The following is a 17,119-nucleotide window of genomic DNA, read 5'->3' as shown; positions in this document are numbered from 1 at the left end:
TCATTAATGAGCCTGGGTTAGATGTTTAACAGAGCAAGGAATTTTTCACAGTATTTCCAATAATATTTTTTCTTCTGGAGAAAGTCTTAATTGTTTTATTTCGGCTAGAATAAAAGTAGTTTTTATAAAAAAAATGTTAAACCATTCTAAGGTCAATACTTTAAGGCCCCCTAAGCAATATTTGTTTTCGATTGTCTACAGAACAAACCACTGTTATACAATGACTTGCCTAATTACCCTAATTAACCTAGTTAAGCCTTTAAATGTCACTTTAAGCTGTATACCAGTATCTTGAATAACATCCAGTCAAAGATAAAAGCAATCAGTTATTAGAAAGGAGTTATTAAAATTAATATGTTTAGAAATATGCTAAAAAATATTTTCGATAAACAGAAATTGGGCGGAAAATATACAGTAGGTCTAATAATTCTCACTTCAACTATACATACTCAGAAATGTCCATGATGTGAATGCTAAATGACATTGGAGCGAGCTGACGATGACAGAATGTTATTTTGGGCTGAACTCTCCCTTTCCCATCCGCTTGCTAGAGGAGATTAGCAGAGAGAGAAGGAAAGATGAAGAGAGGGAAAAAAGCAGAGCAGAACAAAGTGACGAGTGCCTTTCACCCATGCTGTGTGAGTGTGTGTGAGCCGTTGGGTCTATTTGAGCGTCGCTCAGTGTAGCTGCTGCTCGACATGTGCGTGTGAAAGTGTGTGTTAATGTGACCAATGACGTGTGTTTACTGCAGCACGGCTTCATCAGTGTCTCAATGAAGAGAGCTGTGCTTCTCCATCCTGCAGCGCACTCACACACACACACACACCGAGCAGTGATTTTGACTGTGTAGTGTGGTAAAACCATGCTTTTCTTAATGTGTTGTCATGGTGATACCATACTGTTGCAATTTAGTATGGTAATACTGTGTTTTTAGTACAGTGCTACAGTATGTAATACCACATTTTTGTACTTGATACTATGGTAATCTAATGTTTGTAGCAGAATGACAGTACTGTTTTTTTTGAATATGGTAATTCCACACATGTTTTTGGACATAGCACTGTATCCTACTACACTTTTGGATATGATACTGTGGTAATACTATGTTTTTAGACATTATAACGTGGCAATACTACACTTTTGGGTGATACTGTGATAATATTACGTGTTTGGATGTGATAATACATGATACTAAGGTAATATTATGTTTCTGGACATGGTTCTGTCGTAGTACTTAGATTTTTTAACATGATACTGTGGTAATACTTTGTTTTTGGCCATGATACTGTGGTTATACTTTGTTTTTGGACATGATACTGTGCTAATGCTATTTTCACATGATACTGTGGTAATACTATGTTTTTGGACATTATAATGAGACAATACTATGCTTTTGAGTGATACTGTGATAATATTATGTTTTTGAATATGATGCTGTGGTAATTTGTGAAACTAAGGTAATGTTATATTTCTGGACATGGTTCTGTGTTCGTACTTTGTTTTTTATTATATTTTGTTGATAATATTTTGTTTTTGAAGATGAAACTGTGGAAATGCTTCATTTTTGAATATGGTACTGTCAGATATTTGTTTTTGGCCACGATACCGTGATAATACTTTGTTTCTGGCCATGATACTCTGATAATACTTTGTTTTTGGCCATAATACTTTGTTTCTGACCATGATACTGTGATAATACTTTGTTTTTGGCCATGATACGGTGACAATACTTTGTTTTTGGCCATGATACGGTGACAATACTTTGTTTTTGGCCATGAGACTGTGATAATGCTTTGTTTTTGGTCAAGATACTGTGATAATACTTTGTTTTTGGCCAAAATACTTTGTTTTTGACCATGATACTGTGATATTACTTTGTTTTTGACCATGATACGGTGATAATACTTTGTTTTTGGAGATGATGCTGTGGAAATGCTTAATTTTTGAATATGGTACTGTGAAATAATTGTTTTTGACCATGATACTGTGATAATACTTTGTTTTTGACCATGATACTGTGATAATACTTTGTTTTTGGCCATGATACTGTGATAATACTTTGTTTTTGACCATGATACTGTGAAAGTACTTTGTTTTTGGCCATGATACTGTGAAAGTACTTTGTTTTTGACCATGATACTGTAAAAGTACTTTGTTTTTGGCCATGGTATTGTGATAATGCTATTTTGGACATTATAATATGACAATATTGCGCTTTTGGGTGATAATATAATGTTTTTGGATATGGTACTGTGATAATACATGATACTAAGGTATTATTATGTTTATGGACATGGTTCTGTGGTAGTACTTTGTTTTTTTTACATGATACTGTGATGATACTTTGTTTTTGGACATGAGACTGTGGAATTGCTTCTATTTTGTATATGATACTGTGAAATACTTGGTTTTTGGCCGTGGTACTGTGATAATACTGGCCTGTGGTAAAGATATTTTAGATATGATACTGTGGTAATACTATGTTTTTGGACATTACAATGTGACAACACTACACTTTTGGGTTATACCGTGATAATATTATGTTTTTGAAAATGATACGAAGGTAATGTTATATTTCTGGACATGGTTCTGTGTTAGTACTTTGTTTTTTTGGTCATGATACTGTGATAATACTTTGTTTTTGGAGATGATGCTGTGGAAATGCTTAATTTTTTAATATGGTACTGTGAAATATTTGTTTTTGACCATGATACTGTGATAATACTTTCTTTTTGACCATGATACTGTGTAAATACTTTGTTTTTGGAGATGATGCTGTGGAAATGCTTAATTTTTGAATATGGTACTGTGAAATACTTGTTTTTGACCATGATACTGTGATAATACTTTGTTTTTGACCATGATACTGATATAATACTTTGTTTTTGGCCATGGTACTGTGATAATACTTTGTTTTTGGAGATGATGCTGTGGAAATGCTTAATTTTTGAATATGGTACTGTGAAATATTTGTTTTTGACCATGATACTGTGATAATACTTTGTTTTTGGCCATGATACTGTGATAATACTTTGTTTTTGGCCATGATACTGTCATAATACTTTGTTTTTGGCCATGGTATTATGGTAATGCTATTTTGGACATTATAATATGACAATATTACGCTTTTGGGTGATAATATAATGTTTTTGGATATGGTACTGTGATAATACATGATACTAAGGTAATAATATGTTTCTGGACATGGTTCTGTGAAAGTACTTTTTTTTTTTTTTTTACATAATACTGTGATAATACTTTGTTTTTGGACATGAGACTGTGGAATTGCTTCTATTTTGTATATGATACTGTGAAATACTTGTTTTTGACCATGATACTGTGATAATACTTTGTTTTTTGCCATGATACTGTGATATTACTTTTGTTTTTGGCCATGGTATTCTGGTAATGCTATTTTGGACATTAAAGTGTGACAATACTATGCTTTTGGGTGATAATATAATGTTTTTGGATATGGTACTGTGATAATACATGATACTAAGGTAATATTTTGTTTCTGGACATGGTTCTGTGGTAGTACTTTGTTTTTTTTTTTTACATGATACTGTGGTAAGTTTTTGTTTTTGGAGATGATACTCTGGAATGCTTCGTTTTTGCATATATTACTGTGAAATACTTCGTTTTTGGCCATGATACTGTGGTAATGCTATTTTGGACATGATACTGTGTTAATAATTTGTTTTTGGACATTATAAAGTGAGAATACTACGCTTTTTGGATGATAATATAATGTTTTTGGATATGGTACTGTGATAATACGTGATATCAAGGTAATGTTATATTTCTGAACATGGTTCTGTGGTAGTACTTTGTTTTTTGCTTATGAGACTGTGGTAATACTTTGTTTTTTTGACATGAAACTGTGGTAAAACTGTACTTTGTTTTTGATGATGATACTATGGAAATGCTTCATTTGCTTTCATTTGTATATGGTACTATGAAATACTTTGTTTTTGGCCATGATACTCTGGTAATGCTATTTTGGACATGATACTGTGGTAATAATTTGTTTTTGGACATTATAAAGTGAGAATACTACGCTTTTTGGATGATACTCTGATAATATAATGTTTTTGGATATGGTATTGTGATAATATGTGATACTAAGGTAATGTTATATTTCTGAACATGGTTCTGTGGTAGTACTTTGTGGTAAAAGTGAAACTGTGGTAAAACTGTACTTTGTTTTTGATGATGATACTATGGAAATGCTTCATTTGCTTTCATTTGTATATGGTACTATGAAATACTTTGTTTTTGGCCATGGTACTGTGGTAATGCTATTTTGGACATGATACTCTATTAATAATTTGTTTTTGGACATTATAAAGTGACAATACTACGTTTTTGGGTGATACTGTAATAATATTATGTTTTTGAATGTAATACTGTGATAATTCATGATACTAAGGTAATATTATGTTTCTGGACATGGTTCTGTGTTAGTACTTTGTTTTTTGGTCATGATACTGTGGTAAAACATTTTTAATGAAACATTTTCTTTTTTCACACTAGCTACTGTGATAATATTTTGTTTTTGGTCATAATACTATAATAATACTTTATTTGTGGTTGTGATACTGTGATAATACTTTGTTTCTGGCCATGATACTGTGGTAATGGTACGTTTTTGGAGATGATTCTGTGATAATATCTTGTTTATGGACATAATACTGGGCTAATACTGCATTTTTGACAAAGTGCTGTAATAAAACTACATTTCCAGACATGATACTGTGATAATATTTTGTTTATGGACATGAAACTGGGGTAAAATTAAGTTTTTGTCATGGTACTTTGATAAAACTACATTTCTGGATATGGTTATGTGTTATTACTATGTTTTTGGTCATGATACTGTGGTAATCGTATGTTTAGACTTGATACTGTTATAAAATTTTGTTTTTGGTCATGGTACTGATAATTCTTTGTGTTTTGGTCATGACACTGAAGTAATCATACTGTACATGTTAGACACAATACTGTGGTAATACAAAGTTTTTGGCAAAGTAATGTGGTAAAACTACATACAGCATTTAGTCTTAATGTGTTAATACTTTGGATTTGGTCATGATACTGTGTAAACTTTGTTTTTAGACACAATACTGTGGTAATGCTATGTTATTGGACAAGATAATGTGATAACATGTCATTTTTGGACATTATACTGTGGCAGTACTATGTATTAGGCATAGTAATGTTGTAAAACTATATATTTGGACACAATAATATGGTAACACTACATTTTTGGACCTACTGTATAACACTAGTAATACTTTGCTTTTGGACATGATACTGTAGTAAATTTGTTTTTGGACATGAATATTGTGCTACTGGATATGATTCTGTAGTAATACTACATTTGTTTTGGCATGTTACTGTGATAAGACTTTGTTTTTTACATGTGACATTGTATGACAATAATGTGATACGGTGACATTGCATTGTTTTGTGCATGATACTCTAGTAATACTGTTTTTAGATTGTATAGCATGGTAGTACTATGACATACATTTTTTGTACATGGTACTATGGCTATTCTATGTTTTTGGACGTTAGAATATAGTAATAATGTCTTTTTTGTATATTGTGTCCTGCTAATATCGAATTTTGAACATGGTACATTGATAAATCCATGTTTTTGTAAATAACTAGCTTTTTAACCAAGATCTACATGTGATATTAATACGTTTAATGCATTTAGACTTGTTTCAGAAGCGTGTAAAGCACTAGAGGTTGTGACTCAAGCATGCAACTGGTTTAAATGGAGTCTAAACGGCGCTGTGAGAAGCTGGTTACCGCAGCAGCCTGTAACTAGGTCAGGTGGAGACTGAAGACAAACACAACCACAGATAGAAAGAGAGAGAGGGAGGGGGCTTACGGGAAGAGGCAGGTACTGTATATTAAAGAGAGCTGTGTGTTCATGTTTACCTGAGATCAGCACCTGTCCTCTTCAGATCTGTCCATCGCTGAGCTCTTTTTCCTTTTTCTATTGTCTGAGTTTTCCAGATCAGTGTTTGCATCACTTAATTGTATATCCTGTAAGTGTTAAAAGAGACTAACAACGTATGAATTACATTTTACACCGTGACTAAATGCACTGAAAAAAATAATGCATTGGATTTACTTTTTTTTTTTAAGGTAAGTGGTTGCAGACTATTTATATGGGCTGAATTTAAATTTACAAACAACTTAAATTTAGTAATGTTCAACCTAATTTGTCTGTTTAAATTCAGCCCATATTAACTGTTTGCAACCACTTACCTAAAAAAAAAAATCAAATGAATCATTTGTTCAGTGTGATTCAACATGCAAAAATGCAAGATTATATGGCAACGCTTTAGTAATTCTCATTATTAGCTTCTGGTTTATTACCTGCCTCTTATTAAGATATTGGCTGATTATTAGTAATTAATAAACACATACTGTGCATGAGCTTATTATACATCTCTAATCCTTATTATCCCTTATATCTTAACCCATTACTGTAAAAAACATCTGTTAATTAAGTGTTTTTTGTTTATTTGCGGTTGTAAATTGCATTATGGGATGTTGATCTCTGCTCTGTCCAATACTGGTGATGAAAATTCGACTTAACAAAGTGATTTTATTGAGATTTTAGTCGTTTGAAATAATATAATGTATGAGAAATAATATATAGAAAGAAATGAGTGTGTGTGTATATATATATATATATATATATATATATATATATATATATATATATATATATATATATATATATATATATATATATATATATATATATATATATATATATATATAATTTATTTATTTTTATATTACTACTGTATGATTTTTGAGCTGCAGGGATGACAGAATGTGCCTTTTTGTTTTCTTCCACTGAAAGTGATCTGTATATAAAGTTATAATACTGTATAATAATACTATAATACTGCACGTCTCCGGTGTCAGAAGCATATAGTTTTACCTGAACTCAGTCTCAGACAAGTGGGTCATGAGGGTTTCTGTGATTTTTATGCACTGATATTTGGAGCTGTGAATCGTCATCTGAGCTATGAAAACTGATCTGGTGGAGATAAAGATCAATGTCTGGAGGAAATGATGTCAAGGACAGATCCCTTAATAAACATCTGAATGACAAAACTATTACTTATGCCTCAGAGAGTCAATAAACAGTACAGAAGTACAGTAGCACATGCTATAGTTTCAGCCTTTCTGAACGGGATACATATCATTTTGTGAAATTGGAGATCTGAGGATTGTATCCGCTTACCAGACTCATACTCAATACCAGTTGTATTATTTTAATACTGCTGATTCATTTAAAGCATAACTTACTTTAAAAGATTTGGATATTATATTATTTTGCATTATTATTAGTCCTTTTTTAAATAATAAATAAACAAACAAATAACCAAACAAATAACCAAACAAATAAACAAATAACCAAATAAATAAATAAATAACCAAACAAATAAATAACCAAACAAATAAACAAATAACCAAATAAATAAATAAATAACCAAACAAATAAACAAATAACCAAATAAATAAATAAATAACCAAACAAATAAATAACCAAACAAATAAACAAATAACCAAATAAATAAATAAATAACCAAACAAATAAATAACCAAACAAATAAATAAATAACCAAACAAATAAACAAATAACCAAACAAATAAACAAATAACCAAACAAATAAACAAATAACCAAACAAATAAACAAATAACCAAACAAATAAACAAATAACCAAACAAATAAACAAATAACCAAACAAATAAATAAATAACCAAACAAATAAATAAATAACCAAATAAATAAATAAATAAATAACCAAACAAATAAATAACCAAACAAATAAACAAATAACCAAACAAATAAATAAATAACCAAACAAACAAATAACCAAACAAATAAATAAATAACCAAACAAATAAACAAACAAATAAACAAATAACCAAACAAATAAATAACCAAACAAATAAATAAATAACCAAACAAATAAACAAATAACCAAACAAATAAATAAATAACCAAACAAATAAATAAATAACCAAACAAATAAATAACCAAATAAATAAACAAACAAATAAACAAATAACCAAACAAATAAACAAATAACCAAACAAATAAATAAATAACCAAATAAATAAACAAACAAATAAACAAATAACCAAACAAATAAATAACCAAACAAACAAATAAATAACCAAACAAATAAATAAATAACCAAACAAATAAACAAATAACCAAACAAATAAACAAATAACCAAACAAATAAACAAATAACCAAACAAATAAACAAATAACCAAACAAATAAATAAATAACCAAATAAATAAATAAATAACCAAACAAATAAATAACCAAACAAATAAACAAATAACCAAACAAATAAATAAATAACCAAACAAATAAATAACCAAACAAATAAATAACCAAACAAATAAATAACCAAACAAATAAACAAATAACCAAACAAATAAACAAATAACCAAACAATTAAATAAATAACCAAACAAATAAATAAATAACCAAACAAATAAATAACCAAATAAATAAACAAACAAATAAACAAATAACCAAACAAATAAATAACCAAACAAATAAATAAATAACCAAACAAATAAATAAATAACCAAAAAAATAACCAAACAAATAAACAAATAACCAAACAAATAAATAAATAACCAAATAAATAAATAAATAACTAAACAAATAAATAACCAAACAAATAAACAAATAACCAAATAAATAAATAACCAAACAAATAAATAACCAAACAAATAAATAACCAAACAAATAAACAAATAACCAAACAAACAAATAACCAAACAAATAAACAAATAACCAAACAAATAAATAACCAAACAAATAAATAAATAACCAAACAAATAAATAACCAAACAAATAAATAAACGAATAAATAAATAACCAAACAAATAAATAACCAAACAAATAACCAAACAAGTAAATAAATAACCAAATAAATAAATAACCAAACAAATAAATAAATAACCAAACACATATGACAGTCTAAAAACCTGTCTAAATGAAACTGAAAATCTAACATGATAAGCTCATTTAAATATTAATAGATACCCGAGTGACTCTGGCATCCACCTAATGCATGAGTGTCTGTAATAATCTCTAATGCATACAATGGGTTTTTGCGATTGCGTCCGCTGGTTTGGTTTGCTGTGATGGTCAGATACGTCCGGATGCTGGTTTGGGTCATCATTAGCTCTTATAGCTCATTGTCCTTCAGCAGGCACTTAACTTCAGGTTCATCCGCAGGGATCAGGTCTGTAATAAGTGGACTGTAAATTCCTCTGGATAAAAGCATCTGCTTACCGGAACAATGCATGTTTGTTTATTCAGTTCATGCTTATTTGTACAGCGCTACATTCACAATACATGCTGTCTCATGCCAGTGTTTGTTTCAGTGTTAGTCAGGGAGGATTATGATCTGTGTTCAGTTGTATAATATGGTTATCAGTGAAACAATATGGGTTATGAAAGTTAATATCATGGCTTCAGTTAAACAGACACACAAAAAAAAAACAAATTTTTTAGTTATATATATATATATATATAATGTGTATATATGTGTGTATATATGTGTGTATATATATATATATATGTGTGTGTGTGTGTGTATATATGTATATATATGTATATATATATATATATATATTACACACACACACACACACACACACATATATATATATATATACACACACACACATATATATACACACACACACACACACACACACACACACATATATATATATATATATATATATATATATATATATATATATATATATATATATATATATATATATGTGTGTGTGTGTATATATATGTGTGTGTGTGTGTGTGTGTATATATGTATATATGTGTGTATATATATATATATATATATATATATGTATGTATGTATGTATGTATATATATATATATATATATATATATATATATATATATATATATATATATATATATGTATGTATATATATATGTATGTATATATATGTATGTATATATATATGTATGTATATATATGTATGTATATATATATGTATGTATATATATGTATGTATATATATATATATATATGTATGTATATTTCTAAACCATATACAGTAGTCAACATTTGAAGTGGAGCAAAAGGGATTTTCAAAATTGTCCTACGACAACAGTGGGTGCTGTTCAATAGTTTTGGGCCAACTTTGATGAAAGATTTTAATCCACTTCAAATATTGACTACTGTGTTTATACAACCGGTCAAAAGTTTGGGGTCAGTTTTTTTTTATTTCCTTGTTTTTTTTTTTTTTTTTTTTGGAAAATTACTGAATTATTTATTTATTAAATATTTAATAAAATTATGAATAATTGTTTTTTTACTGTATGTAGTTTCAAATGAAATTATTACTTCAGTCATTGTTGCTTTTATTATTATTACCATAATAATAATAATAATAATAATAATAATAATAATTAATATTAGAGTGATTTCTGAGGGATCATGTGAGTCTGAAGGCTGGAGTTATGAAGCTGAAAATTAATCTTTAAAATCACTGGAATAAATGATTAAATTAAATGATAAACTACTTTTCAACAGTTATTTCATAATGCAATGACCGGTAGTGTATGTATATTAGGCTTGGGCGATAATACGGTAATATGGTATAACGCGGGATCTAAAAATAGCAACGGTGTCCGTTTCAATACTGTTATACTGTCAAAAAAACAATGCACTTATGTAGGAAACAAGTATTAAATATTATTATATATTCACTTTCTGAATGGTTCAGGCACAAGCCAACAGTTTGGTGACGCTGTCTGAGCCTTGCATCATATTTTTTTATTATGCATGGTAATACCGTATACAGAGGTAAAACAGGGAGGAGGTTTAACGGTATCAAAATTTGGATGGCGCCCAAGCCTAATGTGTATATATATATATTTTTTTTTTATATTTAGTTAGTTGTTTTGTGTTTGTGTTATTTTAACAACAACCTCCTGGATGTACTTTATCCCTAACTTTTTTTTATATTTTTATGCTTTAGAAGAATCAAAACAGCACCTTTTAGGTTTAGGCTAATAACTGACCTTAAATATGTTAAAAAAAAATAAAAACTGCTTTTATTTTAGCCGAAGTAAAACAAATAAGACTTTCTCCAGAAGAAAAAACATTATAGGAAATATTGCGAAAATTTCCTTGCACTGTGAAACATTATTTGAGAAGTATTTGGAAAAAAATTTACAGGAGGGCGAATAATTTAGACTTTAACTGTAGATACACCACTGTAACATGTTTAATCCATCATCTCTTCTCTCTGTCTCTCTCTCTGTTTCCCTCAGTATGTGGCGTTTGGATCGCTTCTCTTCATCCTCATCTCCATCTCCACCTTCTGCATGGAGACGCACGAGGCGTTCAACACCATCTACAACAAGACGGAGAACGTGACGGAGGGCAACGTGACGCGGGAGGAGATCGTCTACGAGGTGGTGACCGACAGCTGGCTGACGTACGTAGAGGGAGTGTGTGTGGTGTGGTTCACCATTGAGGTCTTCACCCGTGTCATCTTCTGCCCCGACAAGATGGAGTTCTTCAAGAGCCCGCTCAACATCATTGACTTTGTGGCCGTCCTGCCGTTCTACCTGGAGGTGGGACTCAGCGGACTCTCCTCTAAAGCGGCCAAAGACGTGCTGGGCTTCCTCCGCGTGGTGCGCTTCGTTCGAATTCTGCGTATTTTCAAGCTGACGCGTCACTTTGTGGGCTTGCGTGTTCTGGGACACACTCTTCGCGCCAGCACTAATGAGTTCCTGCTGCTGATCATCTTCCTGGCTCTCGGCGTGCTCATTTTCGCCACCATGATCTACTACGCTGAAAGAATAGGCGCTAGTCCGGATGATCCGACGGCGAGCGCGCACACCAACTTCAAGAACATCCCCATTGGGTTCTGGTGGGCCGTGGTGACCATGACCACTTTGGGATATGGAGATATGTACCCGGAGACGTGGTCTGGGATGCTGGTGGGGGCGCTGTGTGCGTTGGCGGGTGTGCTGACCATCGCTATGCCCGTTCCTGTGATCGTCAATAACTTCGGCATGTATTATTCGCTGGCCATGGCTAAGCAGAAGCTGCCTAAGAAGAAGAATAAGCACATCCCGCGGGCGCCGCAGCCTGGATCGCCTAATTACTGCAAGCCGGACGCGCTGGCTATGGCCACGGCTTCACCACAGAGGATCTTGGGTAACGTGCTGGGTGGCGTGCTGGGCTCGAGCGGGCTGACAGGAGACTGTCCGCTCGCTCAGGAGGAGATCATCGAAATCAACAGAGGTGAGAGCCACGTGCCGACCCAATGCAATCACCTCACATTGCTAGTTTTTGTGGTCTGTGCATTAAGAAATATATACATGTTTGCTCTTGTAATCTTTAGTTGAAATCTGCAAATGCACTTTAAGTTAAATTCTCAGATTGTCTGAGGTATTGAGTGTGGCTAGCATGCTTAACCACGCCCCTCCAACTATTCGAAACCCTTTTGATGACTGATAGCTCCACTTTAAATGACTGATAGCCCTGCAATAAATGACTGATAGCTCCACTCTAAAAGACAGATAGCCCCGCCCCTAATGACTGATAGCCCTGCCTTAAATGACTGATAGCCCTGCCCTAAATGACTGATAGCCCCGCCCTAAATGATTGATTGCCCCGCCCTAAATGACAGATTGCCCCGCCCTAAATGACTGATTGCCCCGCCCTAAATGACTGATAGCCCCGCCCTAAATGACAGATAGCCCCGCCGTAAATGACTGATAGCCCCGCCCTAAATGACTGATAGCCCCGCCGTAAATGACTGATAGCCCCTCCCTAAATTACTGATAGCCCCGCCCTAAATGACTGATAGCTCTTCTCTAAATGACTGATAGCCCCGCCCTAAATGACTGATAGCTCCACTCTAAAAGACAGATAGCCCCGCCCTAAATGACTGATAGCCCCGCCCTAAATGACTGATAGCCCCGCCTTAAATGACTGATAGCCCCATCCTAAATGACTGATAGCCCCGCCCTAAATGACTGATAGCCCCATCCTAAATCCTTAATGACTGATAGCCCCATCCTAAATGACTGATAGCCCCGCCCTAAATGACTGATAGCCCAGCCCTAAATGACTGATAGCCCCGCCCTAAATGACTGATAGCCCCATCCTAAATGACTGATAGCCCCGCCCTAAATGACTGATAGCCCCGCCCTAAATGACTGATAGCCCCATCCTAAATGACTGATAGCCCTGCCTTAAATGACTGATAGCCCCTTCCCTAATTGACTGATCGCTCCACTCTAAATGACTAATAGCCCGGTGCTAAAGGCATTCCATGTGAGTGGGAAGTGAAGAAAGTCGTTTCAAGGGGGAAGGGAAGGTTATGGTATTTGATTAAAGTTTATGAGGGCAAAAAAATAATAATAATGAGGTGCACAGATACATCGTTTATAACAAGAACTATTAAATACATATAAAAATGGAAAGAGCTCATCTTGAATTCATGGTGACTTCATGGATGCTAATAATGCTGACCTTAAAATCTGCTTTTATTCCAGCCAAACTAAATGAAATAAGACTTTCTCCAGAAGAAAAATCTATTATAGGAAATACTGTGAAATTGAGCTTGCCCTGTTAAACATCACTTGGGAAATATTTGAAAAAGAATCTAACTTTCACAGCAGAGCTAATTATTTTGCTAAAAAACTGTATATCTTGATATTTTTGGAAAATTTGGAGGTGAGAAATATATGGTGACCCAATACAATCAGCTTTTAAAGTACAAATGAAACCAAAACGAACTATAATCCATCATAGAATATAATCCTTTAAACCCACTGCCATCAAAATATCTGAACATAAAACATTTTGTAGATGTGTGGGAAAACATTGTCAATGCAGTTTTTAAACAGTGTTAAAATGGCAACATACTGTCCACTGTGCAATGTGTTCCTCAGACACACACACGGCACCGCACACTTTCTGCTAATGTCATGACTATTATCATCAATTATTCATTGTTTTTTTTATAAACCTGGAAGTCTCTAATAGGTTTACACAGGGTCACTATACATTCAGTACAAGTTCTATAAGGTACAGGAAAGAGAAATGATGATGTGATCATAAGTGTGATTCATATCCTGTACTTCAAATATTCTGCCACTTATGTGTGCGTATGCAATATTTAAGTATTATTAATGCATTATAGATTTATTTGGTATTTTAAGTGTGCAGATGTTATTTTTTATTTTAGATGTCTTAATTTTAATTGTTTTGCTTAAACTATTTCGGTTTAGCTTAACTTTATTGCCGCTTTTGTTCAGTTTTAGTTTTTATTTATTTCCTGTTACACATTTGAGTGCCTCAACTTAAACTTCTTTCTGTTTCAGGCAACGTTTTTGTAATTCTCATTTCTTTTTATTTTTATATAATTTATTTCAGCCCCTGTTAGCTAACACTTCAATCACTGGTTCAAGAAAATAATTATATTTAATAGAAGTTAAGGGTTAATAAATAATGCCACATTGTGGGGTTTGGGCTGAACTACAGTTAAGGGGAAAGTTATCAGCCCTCCTGTAAAATGTATTTAATTTCATTTACTTATTAATTTATTTATAAACATTTTTTCAAATTTTAATTATTTAATTGTTTATAAATATTTTTTCTAATTTTATTTATTTAATGATTGATTTGTTTTATTTATTTAAACATCTATTCTTTTTCAAATTTTATGTAAATGTTTATTTTATGCATCAATTTATTATTTTTCTAATTTTATTTATTTCATTATTTATTGATATTTTTTTTCTAATTTATTATTTATTTTTATTATTTATTTATTTATTTTATTTATCAATAATTTTTTTTTCTAACTTTATTTTATTATTTTTATTTAATTTTTTTAATCAATTTATTCTTTCAAATTTTAATTTATTTTATTATTTATTTATTTACTTGTTTATTTGTTTATTTATCAATTTATTCTTTTTCTAATTTTAGATATTTTATTTATTCATTTGTTTTACTTATTTGTTTATTTATCAATTTATTCTTTTCTAATTTTATTTATTTTATTATTTATTTATTTTGTTTATTTGTTTATTTATCAATTTATTCTTTTCTAATTTTAGTCATTTTATTATTTATTTATTTTGTTTTTGTTTATTTATCAATTTATTCTTTTCTAATTTTAGTCATTTTATTATTTATTTATTTTGTTTTTGTTTATTTATCAATTTATTCTTTTCTAATTTTATTTATTTTATTGTTTATTTATTTTGTTTATTTGTTTATTTATCAATTTATTCTTTTCTGATTTAATTTATTTTATTGTTTATTTATTTTGTTTATTTGTTTATTTATCAATTTATTCTTTTCTAATTTAATTTATTTTATTATTTATTTATTTTGTTTATTTATTTATACATTTATTCTTTTTCAGATATTTCCCAAGTGATGTTAAAAGAGCAAGGACATTTTCACAGTATTCAGTATAATATTTTTTATTCTGGAGAACGTTTTATTTCTCTTACTTTGGCTGTTATAAAAGCAGTGTTGAATTTTTTAGGTCAATATTATTTTGCCCATTTTACCAGAACCAGAACATTTTCAGAACAAACCACCATTGCAATTTAATCTGAATACTAGTATCTTGCCAAATAACCAGTATAATATTATGCACTGCCAACACTGCAAAGACTAAAGAAATGAGTTATTAGAAATTAAAAGTACTGAATTTAAAAATATGTTGAAAAATAATCTCTCCTTTAAACAGCACTTTTATTTTGAAAAGCTAACAATTTTATCGTCAGCTGTATGTCTTTAAAGAGTGTTAGCATTTTTGTTCATGTTTTTTTTTTCTTCTGTGGAATATGTTGTCCTTCATCATTCTCACTCTCCGTTCACTGGTGTTTCTTGTCAGACTCAAAGCAGAACGGTGACGCCGCCAGCGCCGCTCTAGCAAACGAGGACTGTCCCACAATCGATCAGGTTCTGAGTCCGGACGAGCGCAGCCCTGTGGGCCGAACACAAGAGCGTTACCAGCAAGACAGAGCCTGCTTTCTCCTCAACACACGAGAGTTTCGACCCACTGATGGAAATGTGCGGAAAGGTGCGTTTCAGTGCTTTTGCATGCGATTTACACACACAAACACACACACACATTCACACAAGGGAACATCAGTCTCACACCAGTCCAATTTCTCTGCTAGTTAAACCTTCCACCTTTTTTGGAAATAGGCCCATTTTATAACTCCTCTACAGTTATAAACAGTTGAGTTTTAACACTTTTGAATTCATTCAGCCAAACTCCTGGTCTGGCAGGAGCAGTTTTAGCATAGCTTAGCATAAATCATTGAATCGGATTAGACCATTAGCATTACACTCAAAACTGATCAAAGAATTTGCATAATTTTTCTATTTAAAGCTTGAAACTTCAGTAGTTACATCATGTCCTAAAGGCTGATTTATACTTTCGCCTAGCGCCACGTTGCTTACTTCTGCTGACTGCGCACGCGCCTCACGAAACAGATGAGGCTTTTATACTTGATGCGTTTGCCGTTGAGATATTCTTGAAAATGACAGGGGGCGGTCAAAAGAAACTAACCTTAAAATCAGACGGATAAACAGAGACGTAGAGTTTCTGGAACTACGTCAAATCATTAATATTGTTCAAGAATTTTAAACTAATTATTTATATAAATTATTTTAATAATAATAAAGATTTTCATAACCATTCAAGATTTTTTTAAATCGAACTTTGATGCATCACTTGCTTTTGTTCATTTCTCAGACAGTTCTATATAAAAAATATATAGAACATTTTGTTATAAAAAATACAACTTTACATTTTCTATCAATCTTAGTACACTATAAAAGACTTCGATAACAAACAGTACAGACGGAAATTTAAAAAACATTTGCCAACATTTCAGCGTGCATTCTTTAACACTGCTGATTGGCCATTGTGTTCACATGTTCAACAGAAATGACTGTGATTGGCCATAAAGGTCATCATTTCACTGCTGAGTGCAAACACAGATACAGGGACA

At 31.5% G+C, this 17,119-nt stretch overlaps 1 protein-coding gene across 2 annotated transcripts in view; it reads left to right on the top strand.

Annotated features, from left to right (window-relative positions):
- The window catches only part of kcnc3b (potassium voltage-gated channel, Shaw-related subfamily, member 3b), a 141,095-nt gene that overhangs the window by 77,255 nt on the left and 46,721 nt on the right, over positions 1-17,119 (top strand). For both annotated transcript variants that reach the window (XM_056450864.1, XM_056450863.1), the window contains exons 3-4: positions 11,387-12,368; positions 15,991-16,179. In XM_056450864.1, the coding sequence (XP_056306839.1) occupies positions 11,387-12,368; positions 15,991-16,179 (1,171 nt within the window). The remainder of the gene's footprint in view (positions 1-11,386; positions 12,369-15,990; positions 16,180-17,119) is intronic.

The sequence above is a fragment of the Danio aesculapii genome, chromosome 24 (genome assembly GCF_903798145.1).
Source record: "Danio aesculapii chromosome 24, fDanAes4.1, whole genome shotgun sequence".
Lineage (NCBI taxonomy): Eukaryota > Metazoa > Chordata > Actinopteri > Cypriniformes > Danionidae > Danio > Danio aesculapii.
Note: the sequence above shows the minus strand (reverse complement) of the source record. Positions and strands in the feature narration are given on the sequence as shown.